General features: G+C 41.4%; 1 protein-coding gene and 1 long non-coding RNA gene across 2 annotated transcripts in view; one reads left to right on the top strand and one right to left on the bottom strand.

Annotated features, from left to right (window-relative positions):
- erfl1 (Ets2 repressor factor like 1) overlaps positions 1 to 19107 on the top strand; it is a 178356-nt gene that overhangs the window by 140485 nt on the left and 18764 nt on the right. The window contains exon 8 of the mRNA XM_061777658.1: positions 14945 to 15018. Coding sequence (XP_061633642.1) covers positions 14958 to 15018 — 61 coding nt within the window. The 5' untranslated portion in view covers positions 14945 to 14957. The remainder of the gene's footprint in view (positions 1 to 14944; positions 15019 to 19107) is intronic.
- Positions 11517 to 17982, bottom strand: LOC133480028 (uncharacterized). The gene is made up of 5 exons (XR_009789153.1): positions 17795 to 17982; positions 17279 to 17357; positions 16450 to 16510; positions 15979 to 16083; positions 11517 to 12769 (listed from the first exon to the last, which is right to left on the bottom strand). It is a non-coding gene; the product is annotated as an uncharacterized LOC133480028 (long non-coding RNA).

Here is a 19107-nt window from a genome sequence, read left to right as displayed (position 1 = left end):
GGGGGATTACTGTAATGACGTTTACATTCATTACATTGGGGAAAGATGATTTGAGATGTAAGTATAAGTGCAAATCAAGGCACCACTATTTTAAATTCCGTTTTCACATCACATAAATTGTAATATTGTATTGTACTGTACAAGATTTATGCAGGTGCCTCTCAGTAGATTACTAAAAGTGGACTTTTTAGCTTGGGGTCTGTCCGTAAACATTGTTAAAGCAAAAAACCTCTATAAGCTTCTTGTTATGTTTTCATTTTTTGGGTGACTCCCCCTTGCATTACCCTCAAAATAAGTTCCCTCGCTCACACACACACACACACACACACAATTCTCTACAGGCATGAAGTTGAGCCCACAGGACACTCATCTGTTCCGAGGACACAACAGATGGTTCCCTTGTTGTCGTGGTAGCGCTTTATTAGAAGGCAGGGTTTTAATGCAGGATTTGGTTGGAGTGACAATTCTGATTTTTTTTTTTTTTTTACCTCCCATGTGTTCCAGGATATGCGTCACAGCAGTTATTGGATATACTCAGATCAGAATCAGTCCACTTTCCAAAGGTGGATGTCAATCAGATGTGAATCGGACATCTGCCAATAGGATTACTGTACAGCGTAATGTCGCGTCATCCAAATTTGCACAAATCCATGACGTCCACACGTGACACAATTAACGCACTCAAATCTTATTCAAACTATAGAGTTAGCTTCAAGGTACATACTGTAAATAGGGAAATAATGTGGAGTCTTGCAGAAGTTACCTGCCAAACGGTACTTAATATTTAATTACTTTAGTTTACTTGTAAACATACTTGCTGTCCTGTTGTTGTTTACTCTTGTTTTGGGCATGTTTCTTATGTTGATGTGGTAGGCTGAATTACAGCATAATTTAAAAAATCATGAATAAATAGAACAGTTAAGGCAGTTTTGTTTTAGAACAGTGCTTCTCAAACTTTTTAAACGAACGACCATAAGAAAAAATACTTATATTAGTACCATATACCATATGAATGTGTACTGTCACTGTAAGCCATTCTATTATGCACAGTTTGAACATTACCAATTACCGGAGACAAATTCCTTGTGTGTTTTTTGGACATACTTGGCAAATAAAGATGATTCTGATTAACAATTCGCTTAAAAGTAGGAAAATAAAGAACTGTACTTAAATAATGATTCAGTTGAAATGTATTGCACTGAAATAAAAATTATACCTAAATAAATGTTTGAAAAGAAACAGTTCTAAAAGATTAAAAGTAAATGCATTGCACTTAAAAGAAATAAAACTGAACTGTATTTAGCAAATGTACTGTACTGGGTTTTAAAAATCTATATTAAACCACTGTCACATTATGCATAGTTTGAACAGTGATTCCTTCGCTTCCCACTAGAGGAGGGCAGAGTACCACTAGTAATGCTCGTACCGTCCTTTGAGAACCACGGTTTTACAATCTTAGCGTGTCTGATCAATCGGTAAGTAATAATTGGTGTAAAGGAAATATGTTGAAGGGATACATTTCACCTGTTCTAAGATCCTTGTATGTTGGGGAGGAGCTAAGTTTAGCCCGGGTTGTTAGCAGAAGTTATGGAAAGTCTTCGCTGCATGTGAATATTTTGCCTCTGCTGAGTGGCTATTAAAAAGTTTAAGCTCACAAACGATGGACGTCTCATTATTGCTTGACAATTGGTATTTTTATAGGTTGGGAAAGCAATATACATAATTTCAAAATCAAATCTGTAAACCATTTGTTTTTACAGGTAATGTTGTAAGATGCGCTTTAAGTGTGATTATTAAGGTGTTTTAAGATCATAGTTTGTGGTATATTTACAGTTTTAACTATTAATATAGGCATATATAAACATTTTGGGGCAGTGTCAATTAGGCCTACTCGCAATTTTACGCTAAAAGTGGTAGGGCTTGGCAACTATCTGCTGCAAAATGTGGGTGCTTATTTGTACAGTGTTCCACACTTTTTCCTCAGTTAATTATTCACACCCCTGCTATATAGCGTATTTTAAGCAACTATTTTTGGTTTTTATACAGTACAGTATATTTACTTATTGTAATGTCCTCACATGTGGGAAAAGTGAGCCACAGTACCCGAGGCAATTTTCAGTCGTTTATTAAACACGCTAAGCGCACACTGATGTAGAAGCTGCTGTCACACGCTCACACCCAGACTCCCCAATGTCACACGCCACGCCACAATGCCACTCCTCTTAAAGGCACCTGCATATACAGACACTACAATGCGAAGAGTATTTTCTATATATTTAAAGGGACTGTGAAGGAACAAAAAAATGTCTTGTGAATTTGACACACCACAGAGAAGTGTTTTTAACAAGCCTGCCGAATTTGAATGAATAAAAAAATGGCCAAGTACTCCAAAATCCAAAAATGGAGCCCGCCATCCAACTGCGGGACTGTGTGGGCGTGTCCACTGAAGGCGGCGGAAACATCTGATGTTTTTAGAAACAAAACAGGAGAATGAATTTACAGTCGCTTTAATGCTTGCAAATGTCTGTTCAAACACATTCATAATGTAAATATGGAAACCCTCACCCCCACTGTCCATATCCTTGCTCCTACTTGTTTCCATGCACTTTTCAACGTTAGATGTCAGACTTCCCAGTTTTTTGGACGCACCATGAGGGAATGTTTATGAGTTTGTATCCCTGCCTCGCCAAACCAACACTGTCCCAAAACACCTCTCGAGTGCGCATGGGCGTGCACGAGTGCGCGCGGGCGTGCACGAGTGCGCGCGCAAAGGTCAGCTCGCCGCCTCGTTCCCGCGCACGTTTTTTGATCTCTCATCCGCGAGATCAAAGGCGTTCTCGGGCTATTAGTTCGCCCGAGTCATTGATCCCTCATCGATCGGAGCTAGACGCCGTCAACGGCGTGCACGCGCGCGTCAGCCCCCCCAAGCACGAGCACGGTGTGATAGTGATAGCTTGGCCAAACTAAACTCCAGTGCTCTTTTTTTTTTTTTTTCTCCCTTCTTTTTTTTTTTTTTTAGCCGCGGGACATGAAACAATGAGGCCCGAGCCGGTTTTAATAAAGCCCGCTTTCCCGCCTTTCAACTCCGACGCGAGGCGGACGAGACCCGGCAACGGAGAGCGATCGATAATTAATGACGATGAATAATTTAACCCTATCGATTGATACTTGCTTCTTCATCCTCTTACAACCCCACACTTTTTCCTTATTTATTTATTTTGTAGTCCCCCTCACCCCCTCCATTCCGTACCATATGTAATACTAATACAGCCTGCTCTCTCCAGCCACTCACCTGCTCTTTAAAACTTGTTGGGAGTTCTCTTTCCTCCAGGTAAACGTCTGGGGGGAAAAACACATTTCCTTGTGAGTAACACACACACTTGAAACTTTTATTTTGTGTCACTTGTAACAATTCTCATCAAAAATATTATGTATAATATGTTCAATTTTGCATTAACCTTGTTGATAGAAGCCTCGCCTCCACTTAACATTTTAAGCTAGCTGCAACCATTTATGTCCCACAATATGCTTTAAAAAAACAACTATATTATAGACAAACTAATTTCCTCATGAGTAGCACACCTCACCTAAGACTTTTATTTCATGTAACTGATAACAATTATCATGAAAAATATTATGTATAATATGCAAAAATTTGCCTTGCCTCCACTTACATTTCAAGCTAGCTGCTACATTCACTGCTGAAAGTAGTCCCCCATGATATGCATTTTTTTAAAACTGTTCTCATAGAGACAAACGAATTTCCTTGAGTAGGACACCTTCACATAACACTTTTATCTCGTGTAACTAATAACAATTACCATAAAAAAATATTGAATTATATGCTAAATTGTGCCAACCCAAATCTTAATATGAGCCTCACCTCCACTTATAGTTCAAACTAGCTGTAACCATCCACATCTTGAAAGTAGTCCTCCAAAATATACTTTTTGAAAAGCCTCTTTTTATAGATTTCCTCTTGAGTAGCACACCCCCCACAACCTTGAACTTTAATCATATGTCAATGATAATAATTAAAATAAAAAATCTACATGCTAAGTTGTACTATAGAGCCTCACCAACACTTACAGCTCAAACTGTAAACACGGGTCCTCAGCTGAAAGTAATCCCCAGAACAGCTGTCCCCAACAACTAACCGGACATATTTTGATGAATACGGTATAGAAACAAATGAAAACAAACGAGTAAATGTACAACCAACCATTACTCTGAATGTAGTTGTTGTAATTAGTGGGAGCCTTCTGCTCTCCGAGTGGGTCGCATCTTGGATACAGTATTTTCACGACCATAGCGTGCACCGTATTAAAAGGCGCAGTCTCAGTTATGGGGTCTTTTTCTGCATTTAACATATACATAAGGCGCACCGTATTATTGGGCGCAGGCATGGTAAAACATACACTAGCTTAAAACATACGGTAGCATGCATGCACGCTAAAACAATGTTTTTAAAAAGGCAGCGGGAGCAAAACTGAGTTTGGTTGTACTTTATTGACGTATTTAACAATGTACTCACGTTATTTTTTGATCAATCCTCATCTGCAAATCTATCAAAGTCCTCATCTTCTGTATCCGAAATGAACAGCTGGGCAAGTTCTCAATCGAACACGGCAGGTTCGAGACAGTCTCGTTGCCGTGTGAAAGCTCGAACAACAGTGCAAGCAGACACTTTAGCCAAAGCATCCACAATCCATTCACAAATTGTGGCGTAACTCACCCAGCGCTGCCTCCTAGTCTTAGTAAAGCTGTGTTCGCCACCTGTCATCCATGGATCCCACGCCGCTCACTTCACTTTGAACGCCCTGTTTACACGGATGTCCAGCAGTTCGTCAAGCCTCCCGGAATGATGGCAAGCTCCGAGTTATTGCACTCAGTCGAATGGTGACTATAGAGACTCTTTTCCCGGCTGTTCTTTGCTCAGTAATCCATTGCTCGAGTTGGTCTTCCAGCTCAGACCACCTTGCCTTGTTTACGCGTTTTGTTTTTCTTTTTTTTCCACGGAAACTCAGCTTCGTCTTCTTGACTTGGCAAAGCTCGTTTTCCTGCTTCTTCCATTTGCGAACCATGGATTTGTTGATCTTGAATTCTCTCGCGGCTGCTCGATTCCCATGTTCCTCCGCGTAACTGATAGCTTGCAGTTTAAACTGTGCTTTGTAAGCGTGTCTCTTCATAGGTGACATTTTCGGGGGTCCGATGTTGTTTTGCACAATGCACACCCCGGAAATGCTCCCAGTCAGTCAAGCGGTAAAAAAAATAATAATAATAATAAAAAAATAAAATAATACACCCCGACGCTATATACCTACTGGGGGCAGGGCTTTAGCATCATACTTCACGCACCCTTCCCTGTCCTCAGCCACGTCCGCTTTTCCTCTGTGTAAGCAGCGTGTCAGCAGGAAAAAGAAAAAGGAAAAAAAAGTCAAGTGGAGCGCTCATCACACAACAACATTTATAGATGTTGGAACTTTGTTGGCGCCTTTTAAGTGCGCCTTATGGTCGTGAAAATACGGTAATCTTTTTTTTCTTTCAAAAAATTCCAAAGGTTTGTCTTTTGCTTGGGCTCCATGTGCCAAAACAGTTTTGATGGCTATATTGCCTCATTTGCGAGCCTGACGCACGACCCAGTACCATATGGCTAGCAGCCCAATACCAGTCCGGGTTACAGTGGTTGAGTCCCCAAGTCCTAGAATGTGCTTTTTTAAAAACATCTTCTTATAGAGAAATGATTATCTTTTATTAGAAAATTATTAGATGAGACTATGATTAGAAGTCCTTACTACAGCTGCTACCATGTAGTTCAAGGGGTTAAGTTTGTCATTTTAACATATCTCCAGTAAATGAAGGGTTGACTTTTTTTGCTTATGTTAATGACTTTACCTAATTTAAAGGGAACAACTGGGTAAACTGAAATAACAATATATTAACCTGATGTATTTCAGTCTGTCCTGTCCCGTGCACATTGTTGTATGCATCTGTGTTCTTTCGGTTAGCTGTATAAAACATATATGAAATATATTTAGGGCTATTTAGGTAGTCAACAAACATTCATTCATTCATTTTCCGTAGCGCTTATCCTCACTTGGGTCGCGGGCGTGCTGGAGCCTATCCCAGCTATCTTTGGGCGAGAGGCGGTGTACACCCTGAACTGGTCGCCAGCCCATCGCAGGGCACATATAAACAAACAACCATTCACATTCACACCTTCGGACAATTTAGAGTCTTCAATCCATGCATGTTTTTGGGATGTGGGAGGAAACCGGAGTACCTGGAGAAAACCCACGCAGGTACAGGTAGAACATGAAAACTCCACACAGGTAAGGCCGGATTTGAACCCGGGGCCTCAGAACTGTGAGGCAGACGTGCTAACCAATCGGCGACGGTGCCGCCCAGTCAACAAACAAACAAACATAAAGTACCTGATATGCAAACTTGGCCCCCCAAAAAATATGTTGTTTATTACTGTCTGGATAGTAAATGTTCACCGCAAAAAGCTTTTTTTTTTTCTTTCTTTACTAAGAAAAAAGTTATTTTAATAGTCATTGAATCGGATAAAAGATACACAGGCCAAGTTGTGATTTTATATTACTCACACTTTTAAACTTGTTGGAGTTCTCTGCCAGAGAACTCTAGTATAAAGAGTATAAAAAAACTCAAATACACACAATCACAAGTCTTTTTAGGAAACGTCTTTGTGGGCTTTAATTAGTGTTACAGTAAAAAAATTATTGATAAACAAAGGTGTTTCCTTGTACTAAAACTTGTTGACATGTCACTCAAGCTAATCTAAAAACTGCTACACATCCATTGTGAAAGAGACTCCCACAAATATACTTTTCTTACTTTAGTATGAAGAGAACGTGTTGTCTTTTATTCAGTCATCTTCCGTTCCGCTTATCCTAACTAGGGTCGTGGGTGTGCTGGAGCCTGTCCCAACAATCTTCGGGCGAGAGGCAGGGTACACCCTGAACTGGTCGCCAGCCAATCGCAGGGCACATATAATCTAACAACCATTCGCGCACACATTCACACCAAAGGGCAATTTAGGGTCTTCAATCAACCAACCATGGATGTTTTTGGGATGTGGGAGGAAACCGGAGTACCCAGACAAAACACACGCAGGCACAGATGAACATGCAAACTCCACACAGGCGGAGCCGGGAATTGAACCCCGATCCTCAGACCTGTGAGGCAGATGTGCTAACCAGTCGGTCACCGTACCGCCGTGTTATCTTTTAGTTATTGAAATTCATAAAATAAGAATTAATGCTACAGTTTGTGCTACGGTACATCCATGCCATCAAGGTAGGCCAAAGCGTAAAAACACATCCTTAGTTAAAGTCACTTTTAAAAATCTATTTGTTTGTCCTTATGTTTGTTGAAAATTGTAAACTTTTTAAAGAAAAAATGAAATAATCCCAAACTAATAAATCCTTGTGAGTTCTCCGCCATCTTCAAGGTTCTATAAAACACATTTACTAATCTTATAATGACAAAAACTAACATATCTCAAGCATTTTGAGTTATTTTTGTAAAGACATGTTTTGATGCCTGATCCTATTAGATTGTGATTATATTTTTTTTAAATTTACATTATTTGCCCGCATTTCACAATGTTGATGGAAGGGCAGGTTTCTCTTCCCTCTTCTTCTTCTTCCTCCTCCTCCTCCTCTTCTCGTCTCCACTTCTCGTCTAACAAACGCACATTGCACAGTCCCTGTGTTGTTGCAGCCTGAGGCGCAGCAGTGTGTCAGAGGAAACCAGGGAAAGGAACACAACGAGAGGAGAGGGGGAAAGATGGAGCGAGAGGCAAGAAAAGAGAAGATGGGGTGGGGGTCTCACTCGGCCCCTTTTACACGGGGCAAACACCCCACTCCCAAAAAATAAAAAAAAGATGAGACACATGCACAGAGTTTGTTTCATGTGCTGCAAACAGAAATCGGCGCTCTATCTTTTTATAACGTGACCCGTCACTCTCGACTTCTTTCAGCAACACTGAGACGCGTCATGTTGCCTCATTGATAGCCACCCACCCCGACTGAATACAGTCACTTCAAACTACTAGCCCACTAACCTCTCCTCCACTGGGCCCACTTGATAAAGCCAACATCAGTCAGATCTGTTTGGGAGGAAGGTGATTCATAAATCTAAACATTTTGTCATGGGTAAACTAGATACAGTAACTCTCCTTGCCCACATGCAAGAGGACTTTCTACCTACAGTGGGTACGGAAGGTTTTCAGACCCCCTTAAATTTTTCACTCTTTGTTATATTGAAGCCATTTGCTAAAATAATTTAAGTTCGTTTTTTTCCTCATTAATCTACACACAGCAGCCCATATTGAGAGTAAAAAAAACGGAATTGTTGACATTTTTGCAGATATATTAAAAAAGAAAAACTGAAATATCACAGCCATAAGTATTCAGACCCTTTGCTGTGACATGTATTTAACTGGGGTGCTGTCCATTTCTTCTGATCATCCTTGAGATGGTTCTACACCTTCATTGGAGTCCATCTGTGTTCGATTATACTGTTTGGACTTGATTAGGAAAGCCACACACCTGTCTATATAAGACCTTACAGCTCACAGTGCATGTCAGAGCAAATGAGAATCATGAGGTCAAAGGAACTGCCTGAAGATCTCAGAGACAGAATTGTGGCAAGGCACAGAGCTGGCCAAGGTTCCAAAAAAAATTCAGGTTCCTAAGAGCACAGTGGCCTCCATAATCCTGAAATGGAAGACGTTTGGGATGATCAGAACCCTTCCTAGAGCTGACCTTCCGGCCAAACTGAGAAATTGGGGGAGAAGAGCCTTGGTGAGAGAGGTAAAGAAGAACCCAAAGATCACTGTGGCCGAGCTCCAGAGATCCAGTCAGGATATGGGAGAAAGTTCTAGAAAGTCAACCATCACTGCAGCCCCCCACCAGTTGGGGCTTTATGGCAGACTGGCCCGACGGAAGCCTCTCCTCATTGCAAGACGCATGAAAGCCTACATGGAGTTTGCTAAGAAACACCTGAAGGACTCCAAGATGGTGAGATTATCTGGTCTGATGAGACCAAGATAGAAATGTTTGGCCTTAATTCTAAGTGGCATGTGTGGAGAAAATCAGGCACTGCTCATCACCTGTCCAATACAGTCCCAACAGTGAAGCATGGTAGTGGCAGCATCATGCTGTGGGTGTGTTTTTCAGCTGCAGGGACAGGATGACTGGTTGTAATCAAAGGAAAGATGAATGCGGCCAAGTACAGGGATATCCTGGACGAAAACCCTCTCCAGTGTGCTCAGAACCTCAGACTGGGCTGAAGGTTTACCTTCAAAAAAGACAATGACCCTCAGCACACAGCTAAAATACAGAAAGAGTGGCTTCAGAACAACTACATGACTGTTTTTAGAATGGCCCACCCAGAGACCTGACTTAAACCCAATTGAGCATCTCTGGAAAGACCTGAAAATGGCTGCCGACCAACGTTCACCATTCAACCTGACAGAACTGGAGAGGATCTGCAAGGAGGAATGGCAGATGATCTCCAAATCCAGGTGTGAAAAACTTGTTGCATCATTCTCAAAAAGACTCCTGGCTGTATTAGCTCAAAAGGGTGCTTCTACTAAATACTCAGCAAAGGGTCTAAATACTTATGGATGCGTGATATTTCAGTTTTTCTTTTTTAATAAATCTGCAAAAATTTCAACAATTCCGTTTTTTTATGTCAATATGGGGTGCTGTGTGTACATTAATGTGGACAAAATGATTTTAGCAAATGGCTGCAATATAAAAAAGAGGGTCTTTAAAGGGGTCTGAAAACATTCCGTACCCACTGTATATTGCTGTGGTATTTTTTCAATTCACTTTGAGCGGTGGCGTATCCGAAGCTTGTTCATAACTCAAATTTGGCTCATAACACAAAGCAAAAATATCAACCAAGCGACATCTTATAAGTTGGGGCACTCATAAGTCAAGGCACGAATTTACTTGAATGAAGTGGAGTTGTTTTAGTCAGGATTATGCTAAAATATATTTTCCTCAACTATATTTAAGTTTCAGTTTTGTAAATTCCTGGTTTATTTGTATAAATTCCTGTTAATTCCCATTAAAAGTTTTTGGCTATTTGGCAACCCATTTATAACTGTCACTCTGTGGTTGTACTAGTTTTTAGCGTTGCATGGTGGGCCAGATAAAATGCTCTCGTGGGCTGCTGTGGCACACGGTGCTGTAGGTCCCCCACCCAGGGTGTTTAGTGCAATGTCAACGTGTGATCCATCATCAGGGGTTGAGAAAGGCCCCTTTTGTTTGGAGTGTGGCGTCCTGTGCGCCAGCTCCCCAATAATGCCTACTCTTGTTTTTGTGCTCTTTTATCAGCGCATCAGCGTCTTTTTTAGCAAAACAAAGTGCTCTCTGGCCATATTGATTCAGTCACTATCGATGGGCTCTACGTCTTTATTTGTGTCAGCTACCTGAATACCTACGCGTTTGTACCGCACTGCATACTTCCAGCCCGTGTGTATGGTGTGTGAGTAACAGTGAGTGTGTGTAGGCGCGAGTGTGCATGAGCAGCGCTATTCCCTGGGCTGCTAGTTATAATGTTTCTGGGGGTGATGGGGGGGAACTTGAAAGCCCTGCACTGCCCAAATCAAAACTAACAAGGAAATGATGGGGGCTCCTTTATCTCCTCTGTGGCCCTGGGCAGGGAGCTGAGGGGGTGGAGGTGGGCGGAGGAAGAGGTGAGGGATGGATGGATGGAGTGAGTGGGAGGAAGGGGGGTCGCCTTGCTTCCTCTTTGATTTGTAAAAAATGCATTACCTCCGAAATCAAACGGAAAATTACTGCACCGACACAAAACACACTGAGGGGTGGCGTGAGGAGGGTAGGCAGTGCTTGGTGAGAGGCTGAGGAGGCACGGGATAGGTGGCGGCTCCAAGGAAAAGGGGGATTCACCTGGATGGGGTGCACAGCAGGTGCGAGACCCTGACGGACCTTTCCTCAGAGGAGAAGTGGGAGAAATGCGGAAAATGAAAGGCGTGGTGCTGTAGTGATGACCTGTGGTCCACAGGGAAGAGCAAACATATTCGTTTCAACCTCAAGCGAACAGTATATGGTATTTTTGTTCAAGGCGGCGGCCTTCGGTTGGACGTTGGGGTTAGAGAGCAGCATTTTAATGGAGGGCTGTACTTTTAGCTGATATGTGCAAAAGGCTACATTTTAGCCTCCGGTTGCAGTCGCCATGTGAAAATGAGCAACAAAAAGGCTGCAGGGTTGTCCAAACTTTTTTTTTTTTTTAAATGAAGGATGCTGTGGCACTTGGGTATCTATCTATCTATCTATCTATCTATCTATCTATCTATCTAGCTATCTATCTATCTAGCTATCTAGCTAGCTAGCTAGCTAGCTAGCTAGCTAGCTAGCTAGCTATCTATCTATCTATCTATCTATCTATCTATCAACAGTCAGGTGTTGCTTTCAATGATAGTCTGAAATCATAGATTTCCTCATTTAAAAAAATCTTTATTCCATTCACATTTATGCACATTCAACTCCAAATAAAAAAAAATCCCCAACCTCTTATTGCTGTGAAGTGGGTGGACTCCATGCAACATAGATGTACATCAGTTCTCAATTCTAACTCTAAGCATCCTAAAACGTTTGATTGAATTTAATTATACAGAAAGTGACACAAAATTTGTTAGGCTGTTCAAATGATGAGCAGTGAGTCTGCATTTGTCTTTACAAATGTTTAAATAATTTGCTTTCCTGTAAATCACTAAACTGATATTTTGTGATAAAGGCATCATTTCAGCACCATGGTGGTAAGCACGTCTGCCACACAGTCAATAGGTTCTGAGTTTAAATCTGCCTTCCTATGTGGAGTTTGATGTCCCCAGGTTTTCTCCGGGAACTGCAGCTTCTTCAAACATTCCAAAAACGTGCATGTTAGGTTGATTGAAAACTAATAGTCTATGTGGATGAGAATGCTTGTTTGTCGGTATGTGCAGATTGACTGGCAACCGGTCCAGGGTGTACCCTGCCTTTTGCCTAATGTCACCTTAGAAAGGCTGCAGCTCACTCACAACCATAATAAGGGCAAGTGATATAGAAAATGGATGGATTGAAAATGGGGTTGAACTGTGTATTATGTGGTTAGCACGTGTGCCTCGCAATTAGAGGTTCTGGGTTTGAATCTCGGCCGTGTGGAGTTTGTGGGGGGTTTTGCCAGGAACTGTGTCCTCCTCCCACATTTCAAAAAGATGAATGTTAGGTTAATTGAGGATTCTAAATTGTCCATAGGTGTGAAAGTCAATGGTTGTTTGTCTATAGGTACTCTGCTGAGATTGACTTGCAACCAATCCAGAAATTTGACTCCGCCTCTTGCCCAATGTCAGCTGGGAAAGTGCTGTAGAAAATGGATGGAAGCAGTTTTTTGAGAACTGCTTCACGTCACTATTTCTAAAAATCCTTAAAACATTGCTATTTCATTTTTAAAATATGCTGTGGGACACTAAAAAAGAGCTTTGGGTTTGCAAATAACACCTAAGCTAAACTTTGGACACACTTTGTATACAGGTTGACTGATTATAGGACTGTGAATAATGGAGAGGGTGCAAAATAAATAAGGAATGCAATGATGAATGGTTAAAAAGAACACAAAGAAGCCAAAGACATATCTAAAGATAGAAAGGAGCTGCGTGAAAACACGACAGATAAAGCAAGCCAGAGAGTTGCTACCATCCAAAGGCCAGGAGCGGGTCGAAAGAAGGAGTCTGTTTCAAAAGAGAGAGAGAGAAGTGCCTGGAGTTAGCAATAATAATTTATACAAACACACCTTAATAATTCACGTTCTATTTCAATGCTGGAGGGAAAAATCCCAAATTCACAGAGCATAATTAAATAGAGGTAGAAGAGCAGAAGAAGCGCGAAGGCAGCGATGCAGAGGGCAGCATTAAAGATACCAAAAAAGAAGTGCGCCAGTAGAAGAAGCAGCGGCGCAGGCATTTCTTGTTCTTCATGTGATCTTTTGTAAAACAACCCTGATGAAAAATCTCCATGTGGCCACTGGACCGCCAGCCCAAATCCTCCTTTGCTCACAACATCATTAGTATTATGATTAGCATTGCACTGATTTACATGGAGCTAACACCCCCTACCTCGTTTAGACCTGCTGGCATGTTAAAATAAATGCAATGCGACTAATTGGAATTCAACAGTTACTTTTGAGCCTGCTCTCACCGGAATTTTCTTGGTATTTGTACAAAAACGAATGTGCTGCGCTCGGAACAAAAAACATTTTAGGGCTGCTTGAAAATTAATTAATGACTAAACCTATTTGCTTAGATGTATCAAATTTTAAAACACAAATAAAAAAAGGTCCACATTTTCCAAGTTACTTTATCATTTAACTATGTTTTTCCTTCTTCTGCCTTTTTTAAAAAACAGGATGAGCCAAATGTAGGTATACACTTTTTAAATTATTATTTTTGTTTTGTTTACAATTACTGTAAATAATGGCTAATAATTTGAGTTAAAAAAAACTGATTCTAAAGCCGTATTGGACAAGTACCAGAGGAAGGATGGCAGAAAAGTAGGTCTAAGCAAAAGAAAGAATGAAAAATAGAAAGTGTGTCTGAGGGACAAAAGGGGGGAGCAAGGAAGAAAAGACCAAAAATCAGACATGAGGTCGAAGGAAGGAAGTAAGGCAGAAAAGCGGATTTAAGTGTGGGAAGGGAGGATATAAGGATGCATGAAACAGGAGTGACTGAATGAAAGAAGGAAGGAGGGAATGAAGGAAGGCAGAAAAGTTGTAGTAAAAGTAGTTTTTTTAATAACTTTATTGGCGGTCAGATATTTACAGTACTACGTCAAAAGATGCGGGACAAGACTAAAAACAAACTAGCGTTTGGATTCAAATATACTGTGCACGATGGTGACGCGGAGTAAATGTCTTTTGCGGAGTCGATCAAGGACGGCAATCGGATCGCCGACTTATGACATTAAAGCCAATCAGCATACAATGCTAATATGGGTAGCCGTGGCCCAATGGTTAAGATCATTACCTGCCACTGTGGGGGACCGAGGTTCAAGACCCCGACTGGACCATCTGCCAACATCCCCCCCCTGACTCACAGCTGTGCTGTCCTTGAGCAAGACACCGATACCCTGAACTGATCCCCGGGTGCTTCAGCTACCCCCTGCTCCAGTGTGTGTGTTCACTGTGATGGTTAAAATGCAGAGAACAAATTTTGTGTGCATGCATGCATGCATGTTCATGATAATAAAGGTGATTCTTCTTCTTCTAATTATCGGCCGATACCGATCAAGCCGATCAGTTCGGTGTAAAGTCTAGTATTTATCATAGCTGAGTCATAAATGTTGGTGTTACAGTATCTAATTGCAATTTTGAGATGCATTTGCTTCCAGTGTTCCAAGCAGCGCTTTCTTTCTTTGTTGCCATATTTTTGCGTGTTCAACAGAAACCTTTCCCGCACTCCAAAAGTTCCTCTCGGCATATTGAACATGACGCAGTATTTGTAATATGTGTCGAATAAACAAAACCTTTTGCGTATAATGCAGCCCTACTTTACGCAAGAATACTGGAAAATTCCACCTGATTAAGTCGAATTAAACTTTAACGTGCTCTTCAAGTGCACCCTTGCTGTTTATCGATGCGCAGCCGGCCGTGGATGCCCAACGCATTGCATCACAGTCGGCCTCAGGTTGCTGCGCGGGTTCACATCCATCAAACGCCCGATCGCTATATGAAACATAACCTTGCCGCGTTACACGTCAATACGAGGTACGTTTCAGAATCTAGGCCACCCATGTTCTTTGGCCTTCCTGAGCACGTCCGTGTTGAATTCCCTTTGGAACCTTGAAATGAAATGTACTCTTAGTTCTCAACTTGTCGACTGACGAATGTTTTTCATGTGTTTGTTTGTCAGGTGTTGCAGAGGCATGGACTGTAACTGCGTCAGCGATCTGCTGCTCCCTCCAGTGCCCGCACTCTGGACGCCAGGTGGGTACCCCGCTTCACTCACCCCAAGTAGTCTTTGGGAACATACAACCGACCAGAACCAAAATAACGTATCGTATATACAAGTGGATGTACAGTGGTGCCTTGAGACACAAGTGACCCGACTTACGAAGATACGAGCCGTCGTCGCTTTTTTTTTTTTTTGCTTTGACTTGCAAGCAAAAATTTGAGATACAAGCACAGTTAGTCCAGTGAACTCAACTCAGCTCACTTTATGGCAAGCAGCGACTTGACAGATTTCTTCAAAAAAGAGGCTTCAAGCTGTTCATTGCCACTGCCAGTTGAAATTTACTCTCAAACTAAGCATAAAACAAACAGAATTACACGTCGTGTATTTAAAACGACCACATAGCTGTCTTTGCCTTAGTCACAAAAGTCAGCTTAACTTCTCCATGTATATCTGTATGATTGTATTATACTGCTCACAGGTGGCACGCATGTCACTGACGCTCACGTTCATGTCACTGACACTCATGCACACATCAATCACGTTCACACGCACGTCACTGGCGCTCATGCACTCATGTCACTGACATTCACGCACACGTCCTGAAGAGAAGTACAGATCCATTATTGAGAGCTAAGAAAAACTGAAGACGAAATACATTTCTACTGATTTGAACTTCCGTACCATGCTGGTCAATTGACTCATGGAGGTTTTAAAAAGAAAACGCATCTTTTTCTTGTATTAATGACACAGTAGCTTTCACCCACCAACCTTGTGATGAGGTTTGTACAAAATTATTTTCTCCTACTGAACGCCCACCAACAATGCCCAGCTGCTTCTCAGCAGAAAAAAGGGAGCGAGAGTTATAGAGAACTGCAAAACATTACTCTATACGGACAACACTGAGGAGGTGTATATTTCCATTTTGGATGAACTCATCCTTTAAAACACCTCATGGGAATTAGTTTTACTTGCATTACTTTTTCTGTACTTACAAAGCACTTCAGGAAAACCTTTGTTGCATCTTCTCAGAGGAAAATGAGCAGGCCTCTCAGTGCTGCTGTCTTTCGGTGGGAGACAATGTTGGATGTCTAAAGAGTCTTCAGTGGAAAACAAGCATTTCAATTAGTATGGTAACATAGTGTGCTTTATGCACAATGTAAAATCAGAACTCTTTTACAGTCATGAAGATAAATCACAGGTCAGACCCAGCAACATATAAAACTAAAAAGAAAAAAAACACTTCAACCATGCTAACAATTTTACTTTGCTTTTACAAATTAAAATTCTGTTTAATAAAATACCGCCAAAAAAGAACATAAAGCAATGACTGCTGATATTAATTTTTACTGAGACATGTCCATGAATGTGTTCTTGCTGGAGCCAACATCTTTTTCTGTTTCTGTTATGAGAAAAGTATATTCATAGTCCTCTAAAAATGTCAGGGAAAAAAGCACTTTACGCACCTGTTCATCAAGTTTATCCAGAAGGTCTTCCATCTTCTCACCAAGAGTTCCCTTCTTAGACCTGTACAGTTTCAGCAGGCCAGGCACGAATTTGTCAAGGGATGCATTGAAAGTCCCCAGAAGGTCTTTCCACGTGAGCCGATATATCTCAACAAGACAATCAACAGAATATTGCCATTTATTCAGCACAGAAAATTCCTGGGCACCTGTCTTGTGCAGTCTGCACCATGTTCGATGCCTGACCATGTTATCAACTGCAAAACCTACTTCAAAAACCTCTCGTGAATACGTCTTTTACACAGGAATGGAAATACCCTCAAAAACCAGTATCAATATGCAAATGCATATTATCATGTTCCAGTGGAGTGTACTTCTTTAATTGTAGTCAATCTAGTATAATAATTCATCCATTTTCACTACCGCTTATCCTCACTAGGGTCGCGGGCGTGCTAGAGCCTATCCCAACTATCGTCGGGCGAAAGGCAGGGTACACCCTGAACTGGTCGCCAGCCAGTCGCAGGGCACATAGAAACAAAACCATTCGCACTCACATTCACACCTACGGGAAATTTAGAGTCTTCAATCAACCTACCACGCATGTTTTTTTTGGCGTGTGGGGGGTGTAGGAGGAAACCGGAGTGCCCAGAGAAAACCCACGCAGGCATGGGGAGAACATGCAAACTCCAGACAGGCGGGGCTGGGATTTGAACCCCGATCCTCAGAACTGTGAGGCAGATGCGCTAACCAGTCGTCCACGATGTCGCCCTAGTATAATAACTCGTGCCTAATTCGAATAACAGAATTCCTGGATAAATTAGGACAGCCTTACCTCCTCAAAGGAAAACAGCGCAGGCCATCTCTCCTGGACCTCGGATACCATAGGCTGGCACACCACGACTTCTCTCCGCCTGAGGGAAAATGTTAAATGTGAAACTTAATATTGGGATTGAAATCTCCTGCTGTCTGAAAGTAGCCTTATTTACATCACTGTCATATAATTTACGCACGTCTGCCATACACCGACCCATGAATGCGTCTGCATGACGACGCCTGCCTGCACCTGCGTAACTTACATGGAAGGGAGTTTGTTTGTTGCTCAATGTTAACATCATATCTCCACACAAGGATAACACTCAACCCATTACAAAACGGGTAATAAGCTAATAAGCTTGACTACGGCAGACGTGCAGTAAAAAAGCCAGTCTGAGATACCGCCATTTAGTGATGAAAGTCTGTATCTGAATATCAGACATGATTAACATTAAACAGTATCAAACATTACTTTTTGAAATAAAACCTTAGCATAGAAGTAGGTGAAGGGCTGGAAATATTTTAGTTAGCTTACCTGGTCGGGAAAAATGCTTGTCCGTTCCCGCTTCTGTCCAGAAAATGTTCAAACGCTAGAATCAAACTGCAGACCAGACAGAAATCCGGAATGGTAAAACCAATTCAGTTCACATCCAAATTGTCGACGGACTGTCATGACACGGCTCAGGTTCAGTCGGAGATGAGTTCGCCGCTCGGTCGAGTTCAAACTGGTTCAGACCGTGTGCGCATGCGCACTTCAGTAATGATGTGGAGTTTCTCACAGGTTCCTGATTTAACTCAAAAAATCTTCTCAAAAGTCAATCATCTTTGTTGTGCTATTTAGAAAACATTACTTAGGACAACAATGAGAGAAATTTGTTGGGCAGACAAGTTTTTGTAGGTTGTAAATCGAAACCTTGATTTCTGAGTCAGTTTAGTTTGAAAACTTTGAGATGAGATCAACAATTGCTAGTTATCGTTTTTACAGTGTGGGTGAGAGGCGGGGTACACTATGAACTGGTCGCCAGCCAATTGTAGGGCACATGTCGACAACCAATCATTCACACTAACATTCACATATTATAATATGTATACAATTAAATATAATATCAAATATAATAAAATAAATAATTTTAAAATAACAAACCTAATTTGAAAATAATACATCATTTTAACGTTATCGAAATTATAAATAAAAAATAACAAATCATTTCGTATCATTTTAAAAACAATACATTATGTTTTAAGTAATCTAAGCTGTGATATCAGTCATCAGAATTGTTCAGATTGATATTTCTGGTCATGTCACAAAATTAATTGCCAGGTCACATGTTGCTAGGTAGCTTTCATCAATATCAGTCAGGCTGTTGACAAAAGAGGGACTGAATTGACTGTTAATTCACTCCCAACTAGTTTGCTGTCCAAAAAAACAACATGACATTAGTTATTGATCTACTGTTTTGTATTAACTATAAAATACATACTTTAGAATGCTGTATTTGCTTCCTGGGTCAGGACAGAGTCATCACTGGTGTTGATCCATTACTTAGCCTTGGCAGAGGTCTGCCGTCTGGTCTAGCTTTGTGTTGACTTTGATTGTTAAATGAGTACAAACACTTGACTCCATGTGTGTGTGATGTGCAAACAGGGAGCTTTAAGGCTTGTGTGTGTGTGTGCACGCGCGTGTGTGTGTATGTGTGTGTGCGTGTGTGCGCGCACGACGCAGCATCAATCACATCTCTCCCAGAGAGTTGTCATCACCCACCTGAGCAATCTGTGCAGCCTAGAGGGCACAAGCACTCGCTAACGTACTGTAGCTCAGGGCACGTGCTGTGATATTAAACACATCAT

Source organism: Phyllopteryx taeniolatus, chromosome 6, assembly GCF_024500385.1.
Source record: "Phyllopteryx taeniolatus isolate TA_2022b chromosome 6, UOR_Ptae_1.2, whole genome shotgun sequence".
NCBI classification, from domain to species: Eukaryota; Metazoa; Chordata; class Actinopteri; order Syngnathiformes; family Syngnathidae; genus Phyllopteryx; species Phyllopteryx taeniolatus.
Note: the sequence above shows the minus strand (reverse complement) of the source record. Positions and strands in the feature narration are given on the sequence as shown.